Here is a 24,637-nt window from a genome sequence, read left to right as displayed (position 1 = left end):
AAAAATCAGAAGAAAACAAGGGTCTGAAAATCGTACAATCTGAAAACCAAAATAAATATAAAATTATAATAAAATAGTTTTTAGTTACTTGAGTTCTCACGATTATTTTACCCAAAACTGCAGTTTATGTTCTAAATTTTAATATGTCATTACTCAAAATGGTTACTTTTCTACTCTAAAGCTATAGTTACTGATATAAGTACAATTATCTACTTGACTAATTCAGTAAAACCACAATTCTAATTCTAATCTCATTTAGTTTACCTTTTCTTAAGTGGAAAGTGTTCCCTAAGCATGTTTCAGTGTACCAAGTAGCTGAAAAGCATCAAAAAAAAAAACAAACTATCAACCTGAAAAATGAACTGAATTGTCTGAATTTCATTGTTAAGAACTGAAAAGACTTTGTCAAGAATGATGTTCATGCTACATGAGTATCAAAATTATTAGAAAAATGTAAGATCAGGAATTAACAACCTCTAATTTACACTGAGAGTATTTCTGTTTAAGAGACAGTAGTATTTAAAACTGTGCCTTGGCTTCAAAATTTTCAACAGTCCCTTTCCTCTCAACATCTCACTGTGAACACTCAATGTTCCTTTCTTCCATTGTTAAGCAGTTATTTCCTGTTTCTTAGGTCATTCTCACCGATCTGTGCTTCCAAATGGTTTATGGTCCAACCACGGCACTGAGCAGCATCCACAGTCAAAAAGAGCCAAATAATTCTTTTTTTCTTTGCTCAAAACTCAGATCAAATCAATTAATTGATGTAGTATTGCAATCATTTGTCAAATGCTCTAATCCATAAAGCTTTAAATTTCTGTGATTCTAAATACTAAGCATGTGTTAGTTCAATTTCCATCAGTAATTCACTGAATAATAAAAAATTCAACCTTGAGTCTACAGTTAAGTTTTTGCATGACTACTCTTAGAGCTTTGTAACATGTGCATATTCAAATGCTGTAGACACTTAGTGTAGAAACACATAAAAGGAATGAGTTACTTCACACAAAGCAACCTGACCTTTCTTTTCTTTCCCTTCATACAAAACTTACCATGAAAGAAAACTGGACAGAGATATATTACTAGAAATTCACTTACAACTATAATTAATTTCGTGGAAGGATTTCACTGGCATCTTGAACTTACATTAAAATTTAATCTAAAATAAGTTACTAATAATAATATAAACAATTACGCAAACTAATAATTACTTAGCAGTAACTGTGTGTCAAACATTGTTCTAGGCACATTACACATATGAACTCATTTTATCTCCCCAATAATCCCATGAAATGGATAACATCATTATGCCCATTTACAAAGAGGAAACTAAGGTGAGATTAAATGGTTTGCCTAGGTCACTCAGTCACTAAATGGCAGAGTCAGGATTTGAACACAGTAACCTGGATCCAGAGTCTATGCTTTTTACAATGCTGTTCTCTTTGGAAAGCCCTTGGATACGTGAAAATTTACAGATACAATAAAATATTCTGCAAAGGATACTCAAAAGTATATTAAAGTTTAATATAAATGCATTAAACTAGAAACATACGCTATAGCTCCTACATCAAAAAGTTACCCCAACACAGGAAGTTAATGGATACATGGCTGGCTTATTTGCATCATAGTTAAAACACAGTGTTAAATTATATATAGAATTAACACAGACCCACTATTTCTTCATGCCACTAAGAGATGTATCACATAAAAGATATAATGGTCATGAAAAGTTAACTAAAGATAAGTGCTAGGGTTTAAAAAAATAAATCAAAATAAGATCAAACATTTAAAGAATGCTACTATAGATTACATTTAAAGAAATTGGGGCTTCGCTGGTGGCGCAGTGGTTGAGAATCTGCCTGCTAATGCAGGGGACACGGGTTCGAGCCCTGGTCTGGGAAGATCCCACATGCCGCGGAGCGACTGGGCCCGTGAGCCACAATTACTGAGCCTGCGCGTCTGGAGCCTGTGCTCCGCAACAAGAGAGGCCACGATAGTGAGAGGCCCATGCACCGCGATGAAGAGTGGCCCCGCCCTTGCCGCAATTAGAGGAAGCCCTCGCACAGAAACGAAGACCCAACACAGCCATAAATAAATAAAAATAAATAAATAAAAATTTAAAAACTTATTAAAAAAAAAGAAATTAAGGAAGAAATTTATATTTCTATTAGTAAAATCTAAAATTTTAAAAAATACTTGACTGACTACCTAAAGAAGAAACTCATATTTCTAGAAGTAAAATTCCCTAAAGATTTTGAAAATATTTGTTGACTACCTACCTCTCCATGATTGAAAAAGAAGCACAACACTGTGACCAGGCCTCCTAATCGACTGCCGCTGGAAAAGAGAATAAGAAAATGTAACTTGAATAACAGAAGGCAGGTCAATCCTAATAAAACCCTGAAATAACAGAGCATGATAATCTGCCAGTACTACAAAAAGTTTTAGCCACACTAGAACTCTACTACACTTATTTACAAAACAGCTTATTTCCTCTAAGGTAACATTAGTCAAAACAAGTTTTATTTTTTAAAAAATCATTTTCCATCTTCAAAATGTACAGAAAAACACAAACTGACAAGAAATAAAAAATTCTTAATAGTCATGTTACTGTGCATCATGCAACCTGACCTTTCTTTTTCTTCTTTTTTTTTTTATCCTTTAGTACACATATTGTGTCCCTCAGCATTTCTCAAAGTATTTTTCTTGGCGTATAATATATATTCAGAAGAGGGGATGGGAGCAAGTACAGAAAAGTGCTTAATGGTCATAAAGCTGGAAGTCATCACACTGTCTCCTGCTCTTGGAAATTCACAAAGCATGTTAGCACATTAAAGATTTAATTAATTCACTATTTCCCAAACCCAAGCTACTTTCATACATGCTTGGGAAACCTAGTTTACAGATAAAGTTTTATGATTCATTTGTTTTCCAAAAATTGGGAAATACAACACAAATATCAAAATATGAGAATCTGGCTTATAACTCTAGCTAAGAAACCACAATGGTATAGTTTGGCAGTCCTAACAGTTAAACCTTCATTTGATCAGGTAAGAGTGAAACACATCCCCATTCTCCTCCTCCCCTGGCCAGAAGCATTTGGGCAGGTGAAAGTAAGGCTGTTTTTAGGTTTGTTCCATCATTTCTTTCATCTCTACTACTGAGGTCTTTTTACTCTCTTTAGCTCATGCTGCTTTCTTGTTATTTTGCCCAAATATCCTTCCTTCTTTCTATCCATCCAGCAAATATGTGTATAACACAGAGAAGTAACAAAGAATCAGACATAGGTATTCTAGGCCATTATATTTATTCTTCAGGATGTATGAATGAGGAAACACAGAAGAGATATATGAGATGGCAGGGATAATCCATGTAGCAAGAACATACACCCTCTGCATCACCCCCAGAAGGAGAAAGGAAGGGCTGGGATCCCCAGCACATGGGGCCAGTCAGCCAAGAGGAAGGTGATGTTTGCATGTTTAGTGGCAATGAGTTTACAGAGTTGCCGTTTTCCCTAGAGTCAGGGCACAGAGCCACTTGCTGCTCAAGAGAACAGGTAGCAGGGCTAAAGGCTTGAGGAAAGGGGGGAAGGGGATGTCTGAAATACCACTTGCATTTAAGGAGAGAGGTAAGGAGGGAAAACAGAAAGACTGTAGACCCATCTTTAAGGGATCAACTTACGTTCAAGATCACAAATTCATAGAGACACTAATGGTAGGACTGTGTGATTTTACTCCACTGGTTATTAACCTGGACTGGCACAAATGAAATATAAAGGGGCAAAGAAACAGCATACTGGCCCGATAGTAGTGAAGTGATGGATCACAGAAGTAAGAGGGACAGATAAAGGAGCTAAAAGGTAGTACAGGACAGGAAGCGGAAGTCAGTTCTCTCCTCAGAGGCACAGCACGGCTACTTCAAAAGACCAGCAAATAGGCAAACCCCAGCCCTCAGTGCAAGTGAAAGCTTAAGAATGAGTTACGGGCTTAAATAAATAATTAGATGTTTAAATATTAGATATTAAATAGATAAACATATTTTAACAATTTGAACATATTCTAACAAGACAAAAAGTCCAGAGGTCTATGTATTTTAAAAAATGGTTTCCTCCTAGCAACCCTCCCCCAAGCCTATTCACCTAAGATAATCAGTAAAAACATTTGTGTGTGTATCCATCCTTCCAAATTTTTCTCTATAACCATACAAACATATATTTTAATGTGATCGTACTATTAATATTCCTCAGAAATGTTCCTTTTCTAATTAATCTATTATGAAGATTATTCCTAATCAATACTTGTAACCCAAGGCATTCTTTTTATCGTAACAGATGTCAAATATTGCACAGTACAAACACACTGCAATTTGTTCAGCCCTTTTCCTGTTATTGGTCATACAAATGTTTTTCAATTCCTTGCTATAATTTTTTAAATGTTAAAATAACATCGTTGTACATGTAAAAAAAATGGTGCCTTTATTTCTATTGAATAGACTTGTGAGACTGCCAAGTCAGAATGTGAACTTTCCAGAGAAGCCATTCCAGTCCACACCCTCACCAATGTATGAGGGGTCCGTATCTCTATAACACAGCACCCAATATGCCCAGATCCTTTTACATTTTGCCCATAGGAAGGGTGAAAATTTTTTTCTCCCTGTTATTTTGATTTGTTCTTCCTGGCTATTTGTACAAGGCATCATTTTACTTTTTAAAAATTTTTTTATTAATTTTTATTGGAGTATAGTTGCTTTACAACAAAGCATCATTTTAGTGGGTTGTTTTGTTCTGTTTTCTTCATTTACTCTTCTGTGAATTGTATTTTCACATTCTTGTCTGTTTTCCTATTGGATTCTCTGTTTCCCTATTTAAAGCTTAGGGATACAAATTTTTTACTGTCATGTGTGACAAAATCTGATATAATTTACAGTGTATTCTGTCAGAAAAAAATTTTTAATTTTATGTAGTTAATTTCATAGTAAAATGTCAATATTTTAATTTATTTCTTCTGCATTTCCTGTCTTGTCTGTGAAGGTCTTCCTTACCTCAAAATTATATAGTGTTATAATATACTATAGGTTATGGCACAGCATCTTCCATGATTATATAGACAGCTTTGCTTAACTAATAAAGCAGGGAGGCAGACTTTCTGTTATATTCAGGCCCTGCATAGCCAGGAGGGGAGAATAAACTTTGCTTATCTACGAGGAATGTTCTAAGTTACAATCACTAGGAAATGATGTGACTTGCAATAAATCCAAAATAGTGTTCCCAGCATTTGCCTTCCTACCCTCCGATCCTTAATGACTTATCACATAGGTCATTTTATTTTGCTAAACAGAAAAGATGCAGTAATCAGAACACTTAAAATTGATTTTTTTTCCATTACAGTTGATCAGTTGATATTTCAGCATTCCCTAGTGGTTAAAAAAAAAAGTTTCTTCTGCAATATTACCACCACCTGTCAGAAAATATGAAAGCTCCTACTGTGCAAATTTGAAAGGATTCTGAGCTTGGCAAACATTTACCACATTTACTCATACATCCCATTAATCGTTTGAGCCTTGATTTCCTTAGATATAAAATAAGGGGGTGAGAATGTAAAAGATCTTAAAAATAATTTTCAGTTCTAACGTTTAATAATTTTATAATTCTCTTCTTTCCCAAACCTTTCAGTGAAGCAGATTCAAACCAATCATCACATTTTGGTAGGCTGTGTTAATCCCTGAGGTTTTTACCTCTATTTACCAAAGAATGATGAAACACGCAAAGTTCAAAGAGAAAACGAAAGTAGTCATAACTAACTCAAAATGATACTAAATTACCCTTGGAGTGAGTCTTCTTGCTGTGTAAATGCTTAAGAAAGAGAATATGAGAGAATATTTTGGAAAGAAATCAATTAAGAGAATTTCCAGTCTCAAGTTTGAGATGTAATCCTCAGCACCTGCTAGCCCACCAGGCCTGGCTGAGAGCTGAGCATCTTCCCTTAAACTTAGAGGCAGGGATACTTTGGAGCATTAAGGAAAGAGAAAGTAAAGGTGAGAAAGAGAATGAGACACAGGAAGGCTGAGAAAAGTTCTCAGCTTGGTCCTGCCAGTCTGTTATAAGCAAATCATTAATGCCTTTAATTTAACTCTTTGTCTGCCAGGGCCAAGAAAAAGAATATTTTATTTACTAGATTGTGAACTTTCGATACATCACTGCAGCTGTTGGAGTGCCTAATACTGAGCCTCTCCTAGGGCAGAGATTCACAAGGTATCTGAAGAGTAAGTGAAAACATAAAAACTATTCAATCAGAAGACTGCTGGAGTTCATTTTGGGGGAACCTTGCGGTCAAACATACAACATCTCACGTCATTGCTACTGGGACCTCCACTCCACGGTGAAAAACTTCCTTCCCCATCAGCCTCCGCCTCTACCCAGATGCTTCCTTCTCCTGCCTTGAAACCTCACCTTGCTGTGACAGTCACTCTGTCATGCTCCTATATTGGCTCTAGACCTGGAGGTGAGGCCAGCAGCCACCTCTATTGTCACTTCCAGACACTGCTCCTGAGCCCTTCATTAAACCCTGCTCATCTCAGCTCATTTCTTCACTTGCCCTCCTCAGCGCTGTTATCTCCCAACACTCCAGCTCATTCCCCACTATTCACAGCTCTCTCCTTCCTCACAGGCACACCTAGCTTCTTAACCCTCTGTTGAGCACCACCGGAGAAAATTACACCAACGTGCAAACCTGTGCTGTCCTAAAATTATTTTAAAAAAAAAAAGACTCAACACAAAGCCTCATGAACTCTGCCTCCCAAATATCCTGGAGTCTGTCTGCTTCTCTCCATCCCACCCCCACTATACTAGCTCAGGCCACCATCCCCTTCCACATGGACAATGGCAGCACCTTCTTGCACAGCTTCACTATATCCAGGCTCACTCCTCCTACAGTGTATTCTCTACATCATGCCATCATTAAAAATAAATTAATACGATCACACTAACACTATCCACTCAATCCTTCATTGGCATCCCATTGGTCTCAGGAGGAAATTCAAACCCCTAAACATGTCTAAAATGCCATGTGGGATCTGGTCCTGCATACACTTCCAGACGTCTTTCACTATTCTTCCTTCTTCCCCAAAATCTGTGCTCCAGTTGCACTGTCCTTGTCACAGTCCCACAGTGTGCAAATAGCCTTGTGGGGGACAGGACTGATGGCAGAGCTGAGGCAGTCCTAGGGAGAGAGAATACCATGGTGTCCTAGTAAGAGAGATGCTGGGATGTCCCAGAGAGACAGAGAATGCCAGGGTGTCCCAGGGAGTCAGAGTGATAGGGTACAAAGAAAGAAGTGCAAGGACGCCAGAGATATTCTGAAGGGAAGAAACCAATGGGATTTTGTGACTACTTGGATTTCAGAGGTAACTAAAGGGGATAGTCATGGATATCTTCTCAGGGTTAGACTTGGGCAACAAACAGTGTGGTTAAGTGTCATTTGCTGAGGTACCTCCCTGGTGGTGCAGTGGTTAAGAATCCGCCTGCCAATGCAGGGGACACGAGTTCAATCCATGGTCCGGGAAGATCCCACATGACGTGGAGCAACTAAGCCCATGTGTCACAACTACTGAGTCTGTGCTCTAGAGCCCCCAGCCACAACTACTGAGCCCACAAGCCACAACTACTGAAACCTGCATGCCTAGAGCCCATGCTCCGCCACAAGAGAAGCCACCACAATGAGAAGCCCACGCACCGCAACGAAGAATAGCCCCAGCCTGCGCAGCTAGAGGAAGCCAGCACACAGCAACGAAGACCCAACGCAGCCAAAAATTTTTAATTTAAAAAAAAATGGAAAAAAAAGTGTCATTTGCTGAGATAATGACATAAAAGGGGGCAGATTTTGTAGAAAAGACACCAATATTTTCAACCAATAACTTTCATCAATTTAGGCATGCTGAAGAGAAATACACATCTTTTAAATATTCATATACAACTGTTAGACCAAATGATTAAAGATGTGCTAGCAGGCCAAGTTAACAGAACATTCAAAAACCCCCCCAAAAAAAACCCAAAAAACATGGAGCTGGAAAAGTTTGAGCTGGTTCAATTCACAGCTTACTTAGGACACGTTTTTAACCAAAAATCCAGCCTGCATAAACAGTAAATGCTTGATTTATTAATGAAGAACAAAAAAAATGTCAAATAAAACAATGGAAGTGAAATTAGCATACAGAATAAGAAATTCAACTTTTCCTTAAAACAGGTGGAGGGCGGGGAAGGAGTAAGAAATTGATGTAAAAGTTAGTCTATTCTGCCACAGAGCCTAAAAAAAAACCACTGAGTCACTTCATAGGTGACTTGGGTTGGATCATGAGAAGATAGAGTTGGAAAACTGGTTATATTAATTATGACTATTCACTTCAGGATAGAAAGGGGGTTATTAAGCAAAATTAAAAGGGAGGTTTGACATACAGACTAATCATCCAGTCCCTCAAGTCTTCTGGAACCTATCTAGAAATAAAGTAGTTCTAAAAAAAATTCTGGTATCAAAAGAAGCCACTATGAACCTCCAATGGCCAAAGATAATAGAGAAAAAACAGAAAACCAGAATTGGATTTTCTTTGTACTCTGTGAGTGGTTAGTTCCTCATGTGGAAGAAAAGGCATTTTCTGATGAGTAGCTATGTCTACAAAAGAGTGGCCAGGCTTTTCTCACAAAAGCTGAGAAGCAGCGAAGAATTTAGCAGAAACAGGTAGAGAAAGGTAAATATTCAAAGGAGAAGGAAGAGTCAGGGACAGATCCGAGTGGTCACAGAGATACTGAAAAGCAAACATGAAATGTAGAGACCTTCATAAAGAAAATCATTTAAAAGTTCTCCTCAAAAAGCTCCCTTAATGCAATAAAGGGAATGGAAAAGAGAGACGGGGCATACTGTTTCCTGCCTTGGTGAGTGCACTCGAGCCCTCACATATAAGTGTCCACAAGAGGTGGGGGGTGGGCAATTGTCACTGGTACCTGGTGTCACTTCTGCACTGAAGTGATTAAGAATCCAATGTGCCTCCACTCTCCATATACAGAGACTTCTGAGGCTGGTAAATGAAGAAGCTACAAGATGATCCCGACCTGTTCATTCTATAATAAAAGCCACTAGTCAATAAGTCCCATCCACCTTACACCCTTCTAACCGGCTTTTACAAGCTACCTCGTTCTTAAAAATAAATGTCAAGCTAAGCATCACCAGGCTGTGAGGAAGCTTTCAGTGTGAAAAACAGAAACAAATATAAATTGAAGGGGGACCTGCAGGCAAGAGACAATGCAAGAAGCAGAAGAAAACTTCAAGCTCAAAACTCTTTAGGAGAGTTGGAAATCTCATAGAAAGTACAATAAAGTATAACAGATAAAATAAGGGAGGGAAAAAAACTAGAAATTAGATTTCAATCCAAGAGTTCCATATCCAAACAATAGGATTTTGAGAAAAAAAGAGACAATGGAGAAGAGAAAGTCATCCAAGGAATAATACTAGAAAATTTTCCCCAGAACAGAAGAATGCACATGTCCAAATGAACAGAACCCACAGGTTATCCAATGAAAAGAATGAAACAAAATCTACCACATCATGACCTTTATTTAAGACATGAAAAAGAAGAACCCAAAAGCTGCCAGAGGGAAAAAAAGCCACGTACAAAAGGAATTGATGGCAAAACAGAACTTAATTTTGAAAAGCCAAATTGAATCTTAGAAGACAGTGGAACAAAGTCCGAGGAAAAATAAAATACTAAAATCAGTCAAATCAGCAATCAAGTGAAAAAGTAAAATATAAAGTTCCAACATGCAAGCCTAGAGAGGGATCAGTCTACTGTGGAACCAGAAGACAGAGGACTCTAAGAGGGGGGCCCCAGGGAGTAGGGGTGGGAGAACTGAAATAGTGAATTTTATATGTTTGGCAACATATAAATTAAGTGTTTTACAGTTTAGTTGTGGTTTAGAATTAATCAGTATACAGAAACCAAAGGAAAACAAAATAATAGGCAATTATTAACTACAGGAAAGAAACTGTTACCACGTAAACAATTAATTACCCTACTTGACTCAGCAGTGAGCAATATTTACATGGTTATAATACATAAATATGGACTACTGGTTTCCATGGTAGAATTGCTGAGATTTCAAAGATGTGAAAGTGGTTTCTCTGGACAAAGGAATGGATGGGTTATGGAGACAGACGGGGTAAGAAACTGCTGCTGCATTTTATCACAAAAAGCCAATAAGCCAAGGTCATGTACGTACACACAAAATAATGACAATTAACTTTAAAAACACACTAATAAGTCTCTTTTGCCCAGCTACAGAATATAATAAAAAAGTAGTTCAATAAACTTATTTGGGGACCTGTTGATATTTGTCAAAGAGCTATGAGTAAGACAATCATAAAAATCTTCCAGACAACATTAAAACAGATGTTCTTACTCATCACCAAAGGAAATAAAATAGTAATATTTTATTAATTTTGGCTTGAAAAACCATTAGAACAGAAACTTCAAAAAACAGACTGAAACATCACAAATGGTCAGACCATCCAAAACTACGGGGCACACTTCTATATGGAGGAGGATGAACTGGGGAGAGATGTGCAATCAAAGAAATACACATTCAGGGAAACTGAAATGCCACACACAGTATGCTACCTTTCATTTCAATTTGTAATGTGCCAACAAAATGATTCTAAGAAAAATTAACGGATCACAAAATCACATATATGAGTACTAAAAACACAGCAAAATAGGATCCTAAAAAATGGTAATATTAAAAAGTGTAAACTTATACGTGTCAAACTAAAAAAACAATGCCCACAGTTTTTCAAAACTAAACAATATACCATATTTAAGAATATATACATAGATGATAAAGTTATAAAGAAAAGCAAGGAAAAAATTAGACCAAAAGTTAGGATGCCATTTCCTCTGAGGCCTGGGAGAAGGGAAGAAAATGCATTGAGGAATTTTAAGTGAATGAAAGCTTCCCATAATGACATTTCTTAATTTGAGTGACGGGTACACAGGTGTTCACTTTACTATTGTTTAAAAATATATGTAAATATTTTATACAATTCCACAGGTAGGACACATTTCACACATAAAAAAGTTTTCTAAGAGAGGATAGTGGGTACTACAGTAGGTAATGTACTCAAATCACAGAGATGCACGAAACATAAAGTAAGGAATTTCATATAGCTGTTTCTTTTAAGATCCTAAAAGTAAAGTTCAGTAAAAGTATTTTCCATGGAGGACAACAAACAAATGTGCAAGTAGGCAGCAGGGCCTGGAGGGTTACCAGACTGTATAAGTGGACTCAGAGTCATCAACTCTACTCAATGCTCAATGATTTCTAAAGAAGATCTGCTCAGATGATCTAGAACAGAGAGCTACATGCTGAAAGAGCCTAAAAACCAAAAAGGGGTATTTTCTGGGCACCCTGCAGTAGAACAGTGAATGGAAAAGGGCTCAAAGATTCTATTACAAGATCTAAAAATCATACTCAAACTTAGGTGCTTTAATGATTCTACTCTATTTCTCGTCTTAAGAATTGTGGGAGGGACTTCCCTGGTGGTACAGTGGTTAACAATCCACCTGCCAGTGCAGGGGATCTGGGTTCGAGCCCTGGTCCAGGAAGATCCCACATGCCACGGAGCAACTAAGCCCGTGAGCCACAACTACTGAGCTCACGTGCCACAACTACTGAAGCCCACGTGCCTAGAGCCCGTGCTCCACAACAAGAGAAGCCACCGCAATGAGAAGCCTGCGCACCACAACAAAGAGTAGCCCCCGCTCACCACAACTAGAGAAAGCCCGCTTGCAGCAACAAAGACCCAACGCAGCCATTAATTAATTAATTAGTTAATTAATTAATTAATTTAAAAAAAAGAATTGTGGGAAAGGAATTTTTGTCCATCCTTCAGCTACAGTTTTTATGAGAGGTGTAGAAACTCTAAAGATGGTGGCAGGCATAATCAGTGAGAGACTAAAGAGAAAATTAAGCACAAAAAGACAGAAACAGAGTCCCTAAAGGCTGTTCACAGCACTTCTCCGTGAAAACCTTGAGTGGTTTTATGCATTATTTTACCATCCTTAGATTAAAACCAAACAAAAGAATGGCTTGGCTGGCTGCCAGGTAGTCACTGTAAAAGGGGCAGGTGGCACAGGTGGATGGGACCACATCCTCACCACTGGTGAGACCAGATTGCAGTAGAGGAAGGAACAGGAGTTTTAAAGATTAGATTGGGAGTGACAAGGATACCCAAGGGGTAGTCCAATTAAAAAATCTTGTTTCAGTTTTGTCCTTTGAGAGGGAAAGGTAAGAGATGCACATATTCCTTGGCAGAAGGGAAGGAACCAAGAAAGACAGACTGAAGGATGGTGACAAATAAAGAATAACAAATAAAGAATAACTACTTGGTAGCAAGTAGGGATGAACTCTGCAACACCAACAGCGGGATGAGCCTTAAAACAAAAACACATCTTCAAATGGACATCCCTCTTTCAGGACTAATTCTGTCCTAAATTAATTTTCCACTAATAGAAATATTCACCCTCAAAAAACAAAGTTTGTTTTGATTTCCTTTGAATTTCAAAGCAAGGCAAAAGGACGAAACCAACTAACTGGGGAAATACACGTTACTTCTAGGACACACACATGCCCAGACACCTCTATCAGAAGTAACAGAGACAGGAAACAAGTAGAGTAGGAGGAAGGAAGGAGAGAGAGTTGATATGGAGAGAACAGGCCTCCTTGGTTAAAAGGGCTTACAAATTCCCAGTTTCAGTTTTTATGAGGCCCAAATACTTTGTTTCCTGTCCCTAATACCGCAAGACCTCTGTATCCCAGTACCACACTCCTTCTTTTATTTGAGCTAGTCAGAGTATTTCTGGTGAGCTATTTCCAAAAAGAAATAAAAAATCCTGTTTAGAAACTCTGTTATTATTTGTACACATCTTTTATATCAATAAAATTTATAATAAATTTTAGGCATATGTATACTTTTTCCAGAGAGTTGGCTGTTAAACATTTGCCAGCACACCACTGCTTCAGGGTAAATATTAATAGCTATACATACCATCCAATCTACTCTTACTTAACAATGCACAATGGACTAGTGAGGAAGCAGCCCACACTCCAGAATAATACTAAAATCAAACTGAATGACAAAAAACAAAAGGATTAATATTACTTGCATAATATCTGCCCTTCAGGTCCAACAAGAAAAGCTTGCATTTATCAATAAGAGATTCCACTCCTCAGGAATGTATTGAATTCCCCTCAAAAGAAGCAATGGGGACTTTCCTAACAGCCTACTAACTACTCTCCTACGTTCCCTCCCCCCGGCAGAACAGAGACTTGCACACACGGGGTCTTGAGAAACTGGCCCCAGAAACTGTTAGTCTGTGGCTGAGAAATACCAGGGTATCCTATGAAATAAATAACTGTAACTACGTCTTCACAACACAGCTTTTAGAAAACAATCAACAATAGGTGTTTTAAAGAAATACCAAAATCCTGAGAATTCCAGACAAAAAGGTACATCAGAAATAGGTTGTGTTCGCAAAAACATCTTATTTCATCTCCTTAAGTCAGAGGTTGGCAGCCCAGCCCCATTTCACCATTTGGCTATGTTTTCTATCTTCCCTTCTACTTCCATTTCCAGTGAAATGAACTGGCTTATTTGACTTCAGAAAACCTGTGTTTTGTGTGTGTGTGTGTGTGTGTGTGTGTGTATATATATATATATATATATATATATATATATATATAAAATTTAAAAACAAATATACTTCTGGATTCTAAAATGTCATACTCAATCTGCCTATAAATTTCTAATCTGCTAAACAAATATGCACTTTTATTTCTCAATAGAAACACAATTTATAAAAAAGATTCTAAACTCAATTGAAGATATCCTCCTCTTTATTCTTAACCTACATGTTAAGAAGTCTGCAGCTTTATCCCACTTTATAAAATTAAAAGGGTGACAAACCTAATAATCAAGGAAGAAAACATTAAGAACTACCTCAGTAATTGGACATCTCTAAAAATACTCATGTCAAGAACACTTAAAAATGCAATGAAAAAAACTGATAGAAATAGTGACAGAAGACTTGATTCAACATATTATAAACCAGGGTCACTACTGGAGTATAATTTACACACCTGGGCCCCCAGGGTGCAGTGCAACAGTCAAGAGAATACAAGTGGCTCCACAATGCACAAGAACTGGATGTCATTTGGGGATGGGTGGACGATCCTAGAGTTTAGGATGTGTTTGGACAGGACTAAAGACATTATTTAGGGAAAAGAAAATGTGTGACACTAGTGGGGTCTCTATATCCAAGCACAGCTCCAGAGGGTAGACCACCAGATACAAGAGTCGGACAACATCAAAGGGGCCAGCTGGGGCACAAAGCAGTAATGTGGGTGAAGCTGAAACAGGATGCAGCCCTCAGAGCTGGGAGAAGAACCAGAGACAGCTAGTTGAAAAGACCCAAATCCTCTTAAGGTAAAGTCACTCCCTCCTGCTACCCTAAGCAGTGAGTGGTCTATGGATTTTTTTTTTTATCCTAAAACTACAATAAGAAATAAGAGTTTACACCACAACTCAGCACATGTACGTCTACACACATATATACAATAAGCAACAAACAGAAGTTTCTCTAAATAACACCTATTTTATAATGGTATACTTTATTTTTTACATTTGTATTCTTTTCTTTTTCATGTAAAAAAGTTGCTGGGCCTAACTCACTAAATTGATTTTAAAATCCCCTAGGTAAAGCCCTGCAATTTGACAGACTCTGTGCTGAAGTAGTCACTGGCTGACTTTGGGGGCAGGTGGGTGTCAAGGGTCACATGAGATCATAGCTCAGCTTGAATCCTGTCCCTCTATTGGTCAAATTTCTGATTTCCTTCACTTGCTTTGGAAGAGGTTTCAAACCAGCCTGGCATTAAGGTCATTCATCAACCAGCCCAACTCATTTCTCCAATCTTAATCTTCCACAACACCTCCCCAATCATCTGCGTCCCAGTAAAACTGATCTGCTTGCTAACCCCTCCATATCCCAGATTTTCCACCTTCGCTTCTCCCTGGGATTCTTTTCTCCTCCACCTATCCAAAATGCTCTGACCCTCCAAGGCGGAGCTAAGTCGACTGCTCCACACAGAACAAATTTCTCCTGCCTCCAGAACTGTGAGCACTTTATCCCTGCTGTCTATCTTCTACTGACACACGCCTACCACCACTGCCATCTCCCACCTCACCCCACCACCATGCTCTCAGGACCCAAACACGTAGTCTCAAAAAGAGACCACTTGGTACGCACTTTATGTGCTGACTGAACAAATGAACGTGTAGGGAGCACACTGCTGTCTGCGGGCTAAAAAATCTCAGGCCAGGGCCCAAACCACCAAGAATCCCTCAACCAAAACCAGAACCTCATATTCTCTGCAGCAGATATTGTGCCTTCAGCCTCTGAAACAGTTGTTATGGCAAGCATTATACGAAAATGATACTGAACGTTTACTTTAATAAATGTTTAGAAATTCTTTCAATTAAAAAACAGCATAACTATAGATTAGCAATTTAGTAATAGTGCCATGTTCCATGTTTTAACTTCTCTTACTTAAAATCTAATTTCCCGGGGCTTCCCTGGTGGCGCAGTGGTTGAGAATCTGCCTGCCTGCCAGTGCAGCGGACATGGGTTCGAGCCCTGGTCTGGGAAGATCCCACATGCCGCGGAGCGGCTGGGCCCGTGAGCCACAATTGCTGAGCCTGCGCGTCTGGAGCCTGTGCTCCGCAACAAGAGAGGCCGCGATAGTGAGGGGCCCGCGCACAGCGATGAAGAGTGGCCCCCACTTGCCACAACTAGAGAAAGCCCTCGCACAGAAACGAAGACCCAACACGGCCAAAAAATAAATAAATAAATAAATGATTAAAAACTTAAAAAAAAAAATCTAATTTCCCAAATGTAATAAAGCTATCCATAAGACAGCTGGGCAGTACTTAGCAAAATGAATAGATCCCCTCAATCTCATCTAACTTTGGCTTCTCATGAGACAAGGCACACTGGCCTTGCTTTCCTTCAAGTCAGCCTCCTCTCCTGATGACCAGATACTTTTGGTTAAGTTATTTCTGTGTGTCTTGTTTCAAAAACAAAATTTTTCACATCATCTTTTAATCATGAGTTTTCATTTCGGTCTCCCCCAATTACACAGTTAAAAGAACTTTCTTTGATGCTAATATTTCTGACTTTGCTCTAAGTATCTTAAATCTCTATGCAAATATATTTTAAGTTGATCTTCTAATAGCTTCCTCATTTGACAAATATTTATCAAGCAACTGCTATACACTCAAACACTGAGCTAGGATGCAACAGACTCTTTGAGGCACTAAACTAAGAATGCCACACTTCCAAAGCAAAGAAGATAACAGGATAATAGCAGAATCACACTCATTAAACCAAACTGAAAATCACTACATACGCTATACTTCTGTACCGCAAAGAATCAGTAAGAAGTAAAACAGAAAATTCTAAAGATACTCTGAAGGTAAAATAGTTCAAGCAAGTAATGTAAGGAATGGTCAAAAAAAAGAAGAAACAGAAATACAAAACTCAGAAAATTTGTCTATCTTTTAGTTTTAGAAATGTTGCTCAACTATGAAGTAAATGAGGTCAGATATTAAATATCTGTATAGAATATATTTCTATTTAGCATCAGCAAAATAGTCATTAACACCATTTGATAATGAGTGGTTCTTTCCCTTATATTTTATGTAAACAGTATATACTGCTTATGCACAAATGCCTATGAATATTTAATATTTATCAAATAACCCCATCCTGCTCTACTTAAGCCTTTAAAATTATTTTAAATTTGGCTAGCTATGCCAATGGTGAAATCATTCAAATGGGAAATAATTTTGTATCTACAAATAGATATATTAGACATGACATTGTTATAAAACTGAACTATAAATCAATCATTATCTCACTATTCTTACTATTCTAGTATATAATATTATAAACACATATTAAAAATGAATAGTCTTACCTTAAATATGTGCCATATATGAAGAATAATGCCATCATTAGTCCATTTAAAATAAAAATTACAGCAACATAAAAGCAAGCAGGATCTCCCAATCCTTTAAAAATAAAGAAAAAAATATGCTCTAACTATAAATTATGTGTCTGGCAATTTACATTAAAATGTGCTTATTTTGAAAATGGTTGCCATATATATTAAATGGTTGCCTTGGTTCGCATATGAACACATGACACTAGTGTGGAACATAGATGAGAGCAGAGTAGTAGCTACTGTGGTTTCAAAACAGGGCTGCAAATTCATGGACACTCCTCCTGTAGAGGTATGGGGTCTATGCCCCTGCTTTTGAGTCTGGCTGGGCTTGTGACTGCTTCAATAGACCATGGCAGAAGCCATATAGAAGACACCATGCAGTATCCAACTTAGAGCCCTGAGCTACCACATGAAAAGCCTAAGTATCCTGAGGTACTATGCTACACAAAAGCCCAAGTTACATGAAAAGGGCACATGTAGGTGTCGCAGTAGAGTCTCAGCTGGGCCCAGCCTTGCAGGTACCCCAGCCAAGGAGCCAGAATGTAAGTGAAGTAGCCCCAAGTTAATTCCAGTCTTCCCAGCCATTTGAGTCTAGCAGAGTCCTCTGACATCATGAAAACCAACCAACCATCCTATACCCTGCCCAAATTCCCTACCTTGCAGAAGCTGTACGCCACTAAGTTTGCAGTAAATTTATTATGCTGCAACAGACAACTGGACAATATCATAGAAACTTGCCTTCACAGCTTTCAATTGGGCTGAGTCCTTCTCCTCTGGTAACTGTCCAACATATCTTGGTTTGAATACCAATCAAGTCCATTATTTTGATATAAATCCTGTACCAGCTGGCTAAGACTACCTAATTTTTTTAAAAAAAGAGAGACACCATAAGAAAAAATATTATCCTCAACAGTTTCCTTACTAGAATGTTTTTGAGATATTTTGATAATTATCAAATTTTCCCTTCCTGTACCATCCACTTGGGTCCCTTTAAATCTAGTAAAAGGACCTTCACAATCCCCTTTGTAGATTCTTCACTGGTCAGTCTTCACCAGTGCATGGCCTCTCATGGGTAAGAATAAAATATAACAAGAAATATGCAAATCTGTAATTTTCAAAAGCTATAAAACTCAACTAAGGGACATAAAGGAAGAGTTGAACAAATAGAAAGATACTCTGTCTTCCTGAATAGATCTAATTTTTCAAGATGTGAATTCTTCCTCAAATTAATTCATAAACATAACACAATGCTAAGCAAAATCCCAAGTGTCTACTGAGATGTATTATATGGAAAAATGACAAAAAAGAGAAAACTGAAGAAAATGTCCTAACAGATAACAAAATTTGTTGCTTACGTAATTAAATAGTGTGATGCTGGCACAAGAATAGCCAGACAGATCAAAGTAACCATGGTGGAGGCAGTGGAGTGCCACCCAGATCCCCCTTCAAGGCTGAGGCACTCATTCCCCTAGCAGCTGGGAGGGTTGGTGGCTGACAGCTCCCAGCTGAGTCCCTCTCTAGGAGCTACCCCCTGCTGAAGAGAGTAAATTCACTAAAGGTCATACCCCCTCCCAAGGGCAACTGCATCCAATGTCTAACTACTCAACAGGGGGAGATATAAAGGCCAGGGGCCCTTGCCTCAGGTAGGACAACTCTGCAGGGTCATCCCAGTTCCAGAGCTTCCCAGGGGATTGGCTGAGGCCTTTGTTGTGACTGCATCACAGCTCAGCTCTCCTCCTCCTCCTCCTACTTCCTTAATCCCCCTTCAGATGTTGCCCCCAAGGGCTTTCCCCTATACACTTCCTGTGTGCAGATCTCCTCTTTCCCAGGACCTCAACCTAAGGTAACTCTGAACACAAAGTCCAAAAGCAGATGCAAGCATATATGTATAATAATTTTGGATATAATAAAGAAGCAGGCAGAAGACGGACCACTCATCCAAGTGTTAGGTTCCACAGAAGACCACTTTGAAAAAATATAACATTAGATTCCTACCCCAACACTAAGCATCCAAACGAATTCCAGATAAATTAAAAATGTAAATCTCAAAACCGTAATTATAACAATTAAGAATGAAGATTTTTTTACATATATGAATGAAAACCATAAATCTAAAAGCTTCATAGATATGATATCTCTGAACAGAAAAAATACATTCTCATCATACTGTACAAAACTAAAAGGCAACAAAAAGCTGGAGAAAATATCTTATCCATACAGCATAGTATTAACATCCTGCATATAATAAGTGAGCTCTTATAAAATATCAATAAAAATACAGACAAAGGGCATGAATAAGCAATTATTTTTAAAAGTGAAAATGCATTTTAAGATACAGCATTGAATAAAATATACATACATACACACACACATATATACAGCAATGAACAAAATACTTCATGTACTTCATCTTAACTCTTTTCAGCCTATTAAATTAGCAAGGATGCAGGGAAACAAGCATTTTCAGAAAAGCTGCTAGTGGGAATATAACCTATCTAGAAAGCATTTTGGCAACATGTACCAAAATCATTAAAACATATATTCTGTTGAACTAAATAGTTCCACATCAACATATTTATAGTTTAAAAAAACATAAGAATATGTGTAAAGATTTCGCTTCAAGGATGCTTATTGCAGCTTTAGATCTTTTAAAAGTTGAAAACAACCAAAGTTTTCATAAAAGATGGACTAAATAAACAATGGTAGATTGTATATACAGCCATAAAACATGATGCTGTTGAAGAAAAGATGACTTAGGAAGATGGTTTTAAATATTCTTAAAAGACAAAAAGCACTTATAAAAAATGTTATGTGTTGTGTGATCCTATTGCTGTAAAAGTAAATGTGTACATGGTTATAGAAAGTACTCAATAAGTACTTTGGTGATTATTTATTGGTCTCTATCTCCTCTATCTCTATTGCCTTACTAATCAATCAGGCTAACTCAGTTGATCTGGAAGTTGGACTCCTCTCACTCAATGGGAAATGACCAAAAGCCCTGCTTTGTGCTGGTACTGAGTCCGGGCTTGAGATCCCACAGAGACCATGGCCCTGGCATCAGGCAGCATGCCTTCTAGCAGCATCAGCATGCTAAGAAGGGGGAGCCCAGGGGACGTGCGCTTAACAGGAGAACCTCAAGGAGGAGTCACTGAGGAAGTTACATCTCAGGTTGGTCCTGGAGAATGCTTAGGGATGCGTCAAATGAAGGAGGGATGGTGAAGGAGAGGTCAAAGGTTACTGATATCACTGCCTTCCTATCTCAGCTCCTTTCTTCCACTCCCACAGGGGAAAAGTGCATTCAATTAAATGAAGAATCCCAGATAAGGAAGAAACATTAGTTGGCAAATGACAAGTACAAGTAATGGCGCTCCTCTGCTATAATCCCTATAAACATACCAAATCTAGACAGTTTTCATACTTTGTAAACCATGCAATCATACTAATCATTCCCATAAAATCAGTTAAAGACCCCCAAAATTAATAATGATCTTTTTTCCATATTCCTTTCCAAGAAAAGATACACATTTTCTTTAAAAAAAGATAAAATTTAATATACTGAATTACATCTTAGATTTAGAATCAGCATTTAATATAAGTAATACTTTAAAAAGTAAAAAAAAAAAAAATCACAATTGAAAAAGTATCTTACCTCAGGGTAAAGATTGAACCTTTTTAATGTATTAATAACAAGGGGATATTCAGTCAGCTTATCATTCATAATCATCCATACTCCATCCAAAAATGAGGGTGCTTCCACAATAGTCTTAAAGTAGGAATAATATAGTCCCTGAAATAAGCACATGTTATGATTAAAAGTACATAATTACTATGCCTCTTATTAGCTTAAAAAAAAACTTAAGTATACTGTTTTTGAAAAATAAAGCAATCAAGAAAGTAACAGCTACAATTAATTTCACAGGTTTCTGATCACTAATAAATGCTCAGGTTGCAAAAAGCTTACATATCTTAGTATAACCTTGTCTAAATTGAAACAATTGATCTCAAAATAGCTTCAAAAATAGTTTCAACATTTAAAAAGTAATATAACTCAGACAGCATACTTCATTTAAGAAACCCCTATAACCCATACTAATTGAAGTGTTAGTAAAGGCTATCTTCTAACCAGGATGAGTGAGTGGTTTACTATGGAACCTAAGTTTACCATGAAGCAAGCAATCATCCTCAGCCAAAAACGTTTCCCCCTAAATGCTTATTTGAATCCTTAAAATGGTACTATCAGCCACCTTTCCTCCAGAGTTATATGTAAAAATACAAGTATATTAGGAAGGCTACACACTGATGTATTACATGTAAGTTACATTCAGATGCCAGCTAGTTTTACAGACTATTTTCCTTCTTCGCAGCTCAGCATAAGGTAAGTACCCTGCAGGACCGGGGCTCTGAGGGTGGAAGAGAGGGACAGTGGTAGTACTCCCATTTTGAGGAAAATAATTTTTTGCTTTGACATGCTAATTAGGAAAGATATCAAGGTTGGAATACTACATGGGACAAAAAACAAGCAAGTAGTAGAAGCCTTATGAGGGAGCAGAAGTGGCAGCGTAGGGCAAAACAGATGAACCAATTCCATCTGCTATACAGTTCTGTCTAGAGCTCCCCTGGTAGCCAGTACCATTAGCTATCAAACTCTAAACTCAGCTTAAGGTTTATAAATATCAAAGTGATTTGCCTACCCAGAAAAGGAAAAGAACGGTTCTTGATACCATCGTATTTAGCTTTCATATCACTGTTTTTTAAAATACTTTCTACTGTACTAGGTTGAATAATGTCCCCCAATATTTCATGTCCACTAAAACCTGTGAATGTGACCTATGTGGAATAGGTTCCTTGCAAATGTAATCAAAATAAAATGAGGTAATACTGGATTAGGTGGACTCCAAATGCAAAATAACTGGTATCCTTATAACAGCAGGGAAATTTAAACACAGAGACATAAGGGAAAATGCTGCATGAAGACAGAGGCAGAGATTGGAGTGACTGTACCTCAAGGCAAGCCAAGGATTGCCAGAACCATGAGAAGCTAGGAACGAGTCTCAGAGAGAACATGGGACAGCCAGCACCTTGATTTCAGACTTCCAGCCTCCAGAACCATGAGAGAATAAACTTCTGCTCTTTTAAGGCACCTAGTTTATTGTACTTCGTTATGAGAGCCCCAGGAAACTACAACCTACCTTGCAGGTTTGATTTTGGAACCATGTAAATATCTTATATAATTAAAATTTAAAAACAAAAAATTTTACATGCCTAAATAGCAAAAAAAAAAAAAAGAAGAAGAATTAATTATTTATCTAGTTGGGAGACGGTTTCAAGTAACTTTAAGATATATCAATAGTAATTTTACTGTACACCCCTAATGGAATATATCCTAAAGTCAAAAAGAACTGCAAGAAAGTTTTAAATTGTTTTCAGTAATCATTTTTAATAATATCTTTGATACTTTTATTCCTCAAGTATAAGTAATTTGAAACCAAGATTCTCAAGCTAACAGAAAAGATACAAATTTAATATGAAAAAAGTAAAAACCACCTAAAACTAAATTTGAATTTAGAAATATAAATCAATAATTTATTTTCTCCTTTTAAAAAACTGTTTCCTAATTCTGTTTACTAAAAAGGCCTAGATACAATGGCCAATCTAATATAAAATATTATCAGTGAGCACCTGTAGAACCAAAATTGTTGTCTCTAAATACCATGTGCTACTGAAAGGAATCAGGGCTCCTTGGAAAACTGGATGATTCCAGGTCTGGAGAGGAAATGTCTTGTAGTACCAGCAAGTAAGGAAGCTACAGAATACTAGTGAGGTCATGTCAAGGAGACAGAGAGAACTGCAAGGGCTCTCACCAGCTAAAGACAGGTAAGTTTAAAAAATATGTTAAAATCTATCAGGCCATAATGGTACTCCAAAAGCAGTACCAACAGAACTCCGTTGGTCAGCACTAGAAGATGCTAGGGAACCAACTCATTTTTCTGAAAAGTTGTAATAAAAAGAAAGAATCAAGCATTTTCCTGTCTTTCCTGTGAAGTGTACCTCAGAGAAACAAACCAAATAAGTATCATGGGAAAGTTCTTCTTTACAGAGGAATTATGGTTATTAAATGCCCATTCCCCCAGGTCATTTAAACATTGGTTGATCTCTGATGATATTAAGTAATTGCCGTTCATTATTTTCAAGTGTGACAATGATACTGTGGTTAACAAAAAAAAGTCCTTTCTTTTGAGACACATATGAAAAATATTTACAGATGAATGATATCCGAGGTTTCCTTTAAAAAGAGATGGGTGTGTGAAGATGTAGATGACAGAAAAATGGGTATGTGTCCTCAGTTGTTGAAGCTGGGAGAATGGGTAGGGGGAGTTGTCTACTCTTCCTACTTTGGAACATCTTTGAAAATTTCCAGGATGAAAAGCTTAAAATGTTTAGATTACTAAACTACTATAATAAAATATTACATGAAAACTAACCATTTCAGTGCGAAAAGCCATCTCCCTTTCCAATGTTGAGAGGTGAGAAAAATGACGATCATTTTCAAAGAGGTGTGTTATATGGCTCCTGTAAAACAAAAGAGTAACAAAGCAACAGTGTTGAAACTTATACTAAGTATAATTTTAAAAGAAACTCTAAAAGCAAAAAAAAATCTATAAATTTGCAACTCATTTTGTGATAAAACTCAAACACAATGGTATGCATATTTGTTTCTCCACTCAGTATATCTTACATTTCTACTAAACTTTCTCTCTATAAGAATTTTAAAATCTAATTCAAATTAGATTTTAAAATTAGAATGAACCAGAATAATGACGTTTTAAGCCAAGTAAAATAAAATTATAGATTAAACTATAAATGTCATTGGGTTACCATTTCAGAAATGTCTGATTTATGAAATTCATATTTCTTTCTATCCAGAAAATTAAAAGAATGAATCCTCCTCTCAACATGAACACTATATTAATGTTAAGGGAAGGAGAGTCTCAAATATAACCTCTTTAATAATAGATCTCTTTTTTATTAAAAAATTGCATTATTCTGGCTCTGATTTATCAATTAAACTACATTTTCAGACTAGTTTGCTGCATGTAATAATATACATTCATCCTTAAACTCAAATTATTCATATATATATGAGAAATAGTTTGGTAGGCTATAAACATCTACATAAAATATACCATAGGAGAAAAACAATCTTACCAGTGCAACACTGCTGCAAAGGCAGCTGCAAGAAAAAAGAAACGTAAATTATTATTTTAGCATTAAAAAATGTTTTCACCCTACCGAAAAGCATTACAAAGATAAGCATGGTAAAGTTCGGGAACTGTAAACCTTGAATTCTTAGGGACTGGGCAAAGAATAGGGACTCTTCAAAAGAAGTCCCAGGGCTCTGCTTAAAATATCAGTAGACTGAATTATAAAAGAAATAAGCATATATCTACAATTTTCATTCACACACTCATTCAACAAAATAAATGAGGAGCTATTATTTGCCAACAACTATACAAGAAACCCTCGGATGGAAAGTTC

The 24,637-nt window shown here is 37.2% G+C and overlaps 1 protein-coding gene across 2 annotated transcripts in view; it reads right to left on the bottom strand.

Annotated features, from left to right (window-relative positions):
• DPY19L1 (dpy-19 like C-mannosyltransferase 1) overlaps nt 1-24,637 on the bottom strand; it is a 96,693-nt gene that overhangs the window by 56,505 nt on the left and 15,551 nt on the right. For both annotated transcript variants that reach the window (XM_059933620.1, XM_059933621.1), the window contains exons 2-7: nt 24,308-24,332; nt 23,584-23,671; nt 20,751-20,888; nt 17,840-17,960; nt 17,075-17,168; nt 2,280-2,337 (exon numbers count right to left, since the gene is read on the bottom strand). In XM_059933620.1, coding sequence (XP_059789603.1) covers nt 2,280-2,337; nt 17,075-17,168; nt 17,840-17,960; nt 20,751-20,888; nt 23,584-23,671; nt 24,308-24,332 — 524 coding nt within the window. The remainder of the gene's footprint in view (nt 1-2,279; nt 2,338-17,074; nt 17,169-17,839; nt 17,961-20,750; nt 20,889-23,583; nt 23,672-24,307; nt 24,333-24,637) is intronic.

The sequence above is a fragment of the Balaenoptera ricei genome, chromosome 9 (assembly GCF_028023285.1).
Source record: "Balaenoptera ricei isolate mBalRic1 chromosome 9, mBalRic1.hap2, whole genome shotgun sequence".
Taxonomy (NCBI): domain Eukaryota; kingdom Metazoa; phylum Chordata; class Mammalia; order Artiodactyla; family Balaenopteridae; genus Balaenoptera; species Balaenoptera ricei.
Note: the sequence above shows the minus strand (reverse complement) of the source record. Positions and strands in the feature narration are given on the sequence as shown.